The sequence below is a fragment of the Littorina saxatilis genome, linkage group LG2 (assembly GCF_037325665.1).
Source record: "Littorina saxatilis isolate snail1 linkage group LG2, US_GU_Lsax_2.0, whole genome shotgun sequence".
NCBI lineage: Eukaryota > Metazoa > Mollusca > Gastropoda > Littorinimorpha > Littorinidae > Littorina > Littorina saxatilis.
The window spans coordinates 39,300,266-39,307,329 of NC_090246.1; the positions used below are offsets into that span (position 1 = coordinate 39,300,266).

Below are 7,064 nucleotides of genomic sequence, written 5' to 3' on the forward strand. Positions count from 1 at the left end.
TAAATCTTACTATTGGTACGCAATCAATTGAACAAGTTCAACAGCATCGCGTTTTAGGTGTAATTCTTGATTGTGAATTCAAGTGGCAGGCACAAATACAGCATATTTGCAAGAAAGTAGCCAAGAACGTTTTCCTCCTATCCAAGTTAAAGCAATATACCGACAGAAGGACTCTGGAAATGTTCCACCATGCTCATGTAATGCCTCACATTAATTATGTTTCGACGCTCTGGGATGGCAGCAGTGATGTCCACTTGAAAAAGTTAGACTCTCTCTATCGTCGCTCGGCCAAACTCATCGTAAAGGATAATGCCTCAACAGATATGAAATTAAAAATGCTTAACTTTCTTCCACTGAAAAAGCATCTCAAGTTAAACAAAGCCATTTTCATGCATAAATTGTATCACGGTAAAGTGCCGATTTACATTACATCATTATTTAATAAAGCTACCCACAGATATGGGTCGGTCAACTTGATCCCACCAATTCCACGAATTGACCTGTATAAGACCAGTCTTGCTTTTTCGGGTACTTCAGTTTGGAATTCACTTCCATCATCCTTTAAGCACCTAAAGTCATTAAAAAGTTTTAAAAAATGTGTAAAAAACCACTTAATGTCTGAGTAGTTTAACGCCTTTTGACTTACCAAACTTAGTATTACGTCAAAAATATGCTGTGCATTGTATCTGAACATATTTTTTTTACTCTATTGCTACATGTTCGATTGCCACCAGCTTGTATTTATAATTACCTGCATAGTATGCATTTGATTTTATGAATAACCACATATGTATGCTCATCATGCCTCATCTTTATCATCATCATCATCATCATTATCATCATCATTATCGTCATCATCATCATCATCGTCATCTTTATTATCACGTTTTCCGACCTCCTTTAGTTGGTTAACTTTTTAACTTTTTAATTTTTTTTTAATTTTTTTTTTAATTATATAACTGTGTGTCTATGCGTCCCAAGGACAGATTGTAAGAAAAGGCGTAGCCTTAAATCTAAATCCTTGTAAAATAAAGTTCAATTCAATTCAATTCTCTTTCTCTCTCTCTCTCTCTTTCTCTCTCTTTCTCTCTCTCTTTCTCTCTCTCTCTCTCTTTCTCTCTCTTTCTCTTTCTCTCTCTCTTTCTCTCTCTTTCTCTCTCTCTCTCTTTCTCTCTCTCTCTCTTTCTCTCTCTCTCTCTTTCTCTTTCTCTCTTTCTCTCTCTCTTTCTCTCTCTCTCTCTCTCTCTCTCTCTCTCTCTCTCTCTCTCTCTCTCTCTCTCTCTCTCTCTCTCTTGTCTCGACACACTAACTGTGGGAAGCATTGTGACACAGTGGGAGACACTGTAGAGAGTTGAAACCCCGACCTGCTGGGGACTGCTGGGGACGTTATATATCAACAACAAAATAACCCAGTTGCTAACGTTCAGTGCTGTTCTTACTTTTCCAGGTTCGAGTTTCGTTCGCTGGGGGAGAACAACCTGTCCCAGCACCACCACTCTGGTTTATACTGGTAAGTGTCACACACACACACACACACACACACACGCACACACACACACACACACTGGCAACGCACGCACGCACGCACTCAGCCGGCGTACGCACGCAAGCCCCCCCCCCCCCCCCCCACACACACACACACACACACACACACACACACAATTACAACACTTGACTTAATGTAAAAACTCGTTGGTGTCTCATTAAAAGCTTTAATGTTTCGTGTGTTCACTGAAGGAGTTGCCGGAGGAAAACCCTGGAGCCAGAGAGGAGGCGGAACCAACCGTCTGTGTCTGACCAGGACGCCACAGTTTGACAACACGGCGAAACCGGGACACTGCGGCAATCTGTTCGGCAGTGAGTATCATCACATCCGTGGTCACGACCACCACGACGTGCCCTGCTCCGTGTGCCTGGCCCCCCAGTCCACCACCATCATGGTGCCCGCCACCCTCACCTGTCCCCCAGGCTGGTCACCCCACTACACCGGACACCTGGCTTCAGAGCGACACAGTCACAATGGTGGCGAGTACGTGTGTCTGGATGGTAGTCCTGAAAACGTCCCCGGCACCGGGAAGCAGGACACCAACAGCCTTATGTTCTACTACACGCTCACTGTGTGCGGAAGTCTTCCTTGTCCTCCCTACATCAATGACAAGGTCGTCACTTGTGTCGTCTGCTCCAAGTAGCACGTTTCCGTGTGTCCGAAAACCTGGCTGCAGAATCTGAGCATATAAACATTAAAAGCAAGGCCAAAACAGCCACCAAATGTACCAGTCTAAGTGTCTAATTGTCCCCTTCCCAAGTTGTTAGAACAGTTGTAATTGTGTGCAACCCGTGGCAAACATACCTCTTTCTCTTACTCTCTCTGTCTTTCTGTCTCTGTCTTTCTGTCTTTGTCACTCTCTCTTTGTCACTCTCTCTCTCTCTCTCTCTCTCCTCTCTCTCTCTCTCTCTCTCACACTTCCTCTCACTCCTCTATCTCTCAAACACTCCCCCCCCTCTCTCTCTCTCTCCCTCCCTCTCTCTCTATCTCTCTCACTCCCTCTCTCTCACACTTCCTCTCTCTCTCTCTCTCTCTCTCTCTCTCTCCCTCTCTCTCACACTTCCTCTCACTCCTCTCTCTCTCAAACACTCCCCCCCCCTCTCTCTCTCTCTCTCTCTCTCACACTTCGAATTCCTCTCACTCCTCTCTCAAACACTCCCTCTCTCTCTCTCTCTCTCTCTCTCTCTCTCCCTCCCCCTCTCTCTCTCTCTCACACTCTCTCTTTCTCTTTTTTTTTCTCTCTCTCTCTCTCTCTTTCACACACGCTCGCGCGCTTACACACGCACAATGTGTGTGTGTGTGTGTGTGTGTGTGTGTGTGTTCGCGCGCGCGTATATATACCTTGCTCCTCAACATTACAGATACATACAAGCTCATCATTATAATTATGAAGCTGACACTGCAAAACAATAACATCGGAGCTCCATTATGCCGTTTTGCTTTAGCCCACAAATCCACATTGACGGTTTGGTTCTCTGTTTGGAAGGGACGCAACTGTTCCACAGGTATTACAGAGTTATTTCCCAACATTGTCTATTGGTGAAAAGTCGTGCATTAACTTGACGTAAACATCTCATGACTGAAGAACTCTACACACACTCACACACACACAAACACTTTCTCTGAAGAACTCTGAAGAACTCTGCACACACTCACATACACATTTACACACACACACACACACACACACACACACACACACTCATACACACACACACACACACACACACACACACACACACACACACACACACACACACACATTTGGTAGTCATAATACAGTTGCAAGTTCTGGACTCGGACGGCACCAGATTGCACCATTCAAGTATCTTTTGACAACAAAGTTTCCGGATGTCATTCTTGGACTTCAATACAATACTTGGAGCGCCATCACCTTTATCCCATCTGAATTCTGCAGAATGGCCCACAGGCGTGTTCTCCCAGGCTGAACCCGGATTCAGCCTATCAGTTTTTCCAAAATCATTAAACTTAACAACCGCACACTCGAACGAAATTAGTTTACCTCGACTAACAAAAAACAGCAATGTGTCTTTAACTCAGGTTTTCTTCTAACAGTGCTTGTCTAGATTTTCAGTCTTTCTGAACCCATTAAGTCAAAACTTGACTAAATGTTTTTATCGAATACGACCCAATATCACAAAGGTACCAATATTGCTCAGCCAGATGCTTGGCAAAGCGGGGATCTATACAGTGAGCTCTTCGCATGCAGTGACAAAGTATTTAATCACCAACTTCTTGTTGTATGAACAATTGTTGCTGTGATCACATCACGATGATAAAGCCGTGTTCTGTTTCTCGGATTACACAATAAAACATGTTTGTTCACGGGGTGAAAATCGATACAAGAATGGAAATATGAGTACATATCTCCGCGTAAATCCAAAACAATGATAATAATGCCTCTCACTCCAATCGGTACTTATAGCCCTAACCAAGCGTGTATGGCTTAGAGCTATAGCGACCTTCCCGCCTTCACGATTGAGACTTTTTACCACTGCGGATCTCTCGTCTTTGACAACCACACACAGACAGAATCAGACTCCGATTTTTAGAAACCATAATACGATAAAATTCAAAGCTCAAATGCAACTTCCTTTGACAAGAAAAAATTCAGAAATGATTCAATAACTTTACATTTCACTAGTCTAAATAAAAAGAAGACACGCTAGTAACCAGGTTAGGTACTTGTTTAAATCAGCGTTGCCCCCCCCCCCCCCCCCCCCCCCCGAAAAAAAAAATCAAGTCTTCAGTGATCTTCTTTTTTAAGCTGATTCTATGACCATTTCTAAGTTCAAATGGCACCAGACGGCACCATTTTGCTTCTTTGGGCCAAACAATTTTCGGGGGGGAGGGGGGGCATGCCCCCGGACCCCCCTGGCAAATTCGGGCGCTTCGCGCCCATCACATTCACTTTCGCCGATTCAAAGTGCACCCCCCCTTACAAAGCAACTGATCCGCCCCTGATAGTCGTCATTTTATTTAACACAGATATTAGGCAATCGCTTCTCTGCGTTATCGATAAAAGAGTGTCATACCTAACACATGTTTTAAACGATAAACAAGAGGCGAAGCCTTCAAGGCTCACGTAAGAAATCGACAAACAGTACCACAAACTCAATCACTCCGTCACACATAAGTGACACTGTGCAAGAGTGCGAGACACTGGATCTAGATCTGGCTGTCTGTAGCTTACTTACAGGGACACGACTGCGCGCCAGATGGCCAGATTATGTTTTTGGAATCAGGAACTGACAAGGAATAAGATGAAATTGTTTTTAAATCGATTTCGGAAATTTAATTTTGATCATAATTTTTAAATTTTTAATTTTCAGAGCTTGTTTTTAATCCAAATATAACATATTTATATGTTTCTGGAATCAGAAAATGATGAAAAATAAGATGAACGTAATTTTGGATCGTTTTATAAAAAAAAACCATTTTAATTACAATTTTCAGATTTTTAATGACTAGAGTCATTAATTAATTTTTGAGCCACCAAGCTGAAATGCAAAACCGAAGTCCGGCCTTCGTCGAAGATTGCTTTACAAAAATTTCAATCAATTTGATTGAAAAATGAGGGTGTGACAGTGCCGCCTCAACTTTTACAAAAAGCCGGATATGACGTCATCAAAAGTATTTATCGAAAAAATGAAAAAAAGATCCGGGGATATCATTCCTAGGAACTCTCATGTAAAAGTTCATAAAGATCGGTCCAGTAGTTTACTCTGAATCGCTCTACACACTACATTACATCATAACCCCCCCCCCCCCCCCCCCATCATACAAAGTAAACAGACGTCAACATTTCACTCTTACCCCCCCCCCCCCACCCCCCCCGCCAATCACACGTCCTCTACTCTACCATCGCTCACACCTACTACACATCACCCATAGTCCTCCAAGTCACAGTTCACAGCACTCATTGTCCTTCTGCAGTCACAGTTCACATCACCCATAGTCCTCACATCACAGTTCACATCACCCATAGTCCTCACAGTCAAATTTTACAGCACTCAAGTCTATCTAGCATACTGTCACATTCACAGGGACTGGTTGTAGAGTCGTACAGCCATCGGGAGGAACGAGTCCCTCATCCGGTTCGTCCTGGCCCGCCAGCACCTCAAACGGCGTGATGACTCACGCGTGGGCTCGCACGATGCGAGCGCCTGGTGCAGAGGGTGGCGGTTGTCAGAGCGGATCATGCTCAGCTTCTTCAGCGCCACACTCGGGAATCGAGTGCTGAGAGGCTGAAGCTCAGAGCCAATGATGGAGCCTGCTCTCTTCACAATCTTCTCCAACCTTTCCATGTCGCCTTTCTTTGCACTGCTGTGGTAGCAGAGCTGGTTGAAGGAGACGACACTCTGAATAGTCGCCTGGTAGAAGAGGTGGAGGATCTGTGGGTCGACGTGGAACTGCCGTAGCTTCCTCAGGAAGAAGAGCCTCTGGTTTGCCCGCTTGCACACGGCGTCCACGTTTGGCGACCAGTCGAGCTGGTTGTCGATGATGGTGCCCAGATACTTGTAGGTATCCACCATCTCGACTGGTTCGCCCTTGATGATGATGGGGTCGACGGCGGACTTGGTTCGTTGGAAGTCCATGATGAGTTCCTTCGTCTTGCTCACGTTGAGCTCCAGGAAGTTGTCGTCGCACCACTGCACCAGCTCATCCACTGCGTGTCTGTACGCCGATTCGTCGTTCTTCAGGATGAGACCTGACAGGGATGTGTCGTCTGCAAACTTCAGCAGCAGGTTGACAAGATCCCTGAGGCGACAGTCGGCGGTGTACAGCGTGAAGAGCGTGGGAGACAGCACGCAGCCTTGGGGGGCGCCTGTATTGGTGGCGACAGCCTCGGACAAGACTTGTCCAATACGGACCCGCTGGGTTCGCTTCGTAAGGAAGCTGAAGACCCAACTGATCAGCACTGGATCGACGTCGAACTCCAGCAGCTTCCTCATCATGAGATGAGGCTGGATGGTGTTGAAGGCGCTGCTGAAGTCGATGAACAGGACCCTGGCGTAAGAGGAGGGCTTCTCCAGGTGGGCGGAGACGTTGTGGACGAGGGTCAGGATCGCATCTTCAGTACTCCGGTTGCGGGTGTATGCAAACTGAAGAGGATCCTGATGGTCCTCTGTCTCCAACCTCAGCCTCTAAGCAGGTTCCGTGTTTCATTGGTTAAAACTATAAAGACAAGAGGAAGGGGGGAGAGAGAGACTAACACATTCGAGCCCAGCTGGCAGCGCAGTCTATCAAAAGATATGACACCTACTTGAAAACCCCTACCGTATGCCCACACCGTATACCGTGGCTACACTAGGCCTTCGTGTCGCCGGATGGCCGCCAACACGGAGGAGAGTTACTCCACAAAATCTGATCTAGCATCTCTCCCAGCCCCGATCCTTCGAAAATAATTGTTTGGGGTAAAGCGTAAGACTCCATTTTATCTTATGATTGCTCATTTTCTTTAGTGTAAGTGGCCTACATGCTTACAGGATTATAT

The 7,064-nt window shown here is 45.6% G+C and overlaps 1 protein-coding gene and 1 long non-coding RNA gene across 2 annotated transcripts in view; one reads left to right on the top strand and one right to left on the bottom strand.

Annotated features, from left to right (window-relative positions):
• Positions 1-2,271, top strand: part of LOC138958971 (uncharacterized) — a 55,938-nt gene extending 53,667 nt beyond the window's left edge. Inside the window, exons 7-8 of the mRNA XM_070330319.1 lie at positions 1,448-1,510; positions 1,738-2,271. Of these exons, the coding sequence (XP_070186420.1) occupies positions 1,448-1,510; positions 1,738-2,189 (515 nt within the window). The 3' untranslated portion in view covers positions 2,190-2,271. The remainder of the gene's footprint in view (positions 1-1,447; positions 1,511-1,737) is intronic.
• The window catches only part of LOC138956214 (uncharacterized), a 103,118-nt gene that overhangs the window by 61,157 nt on the left and 34,897 nt on the right, over positions 1-7,064 (bottom strand). The window lies entirely within an intron of this gene.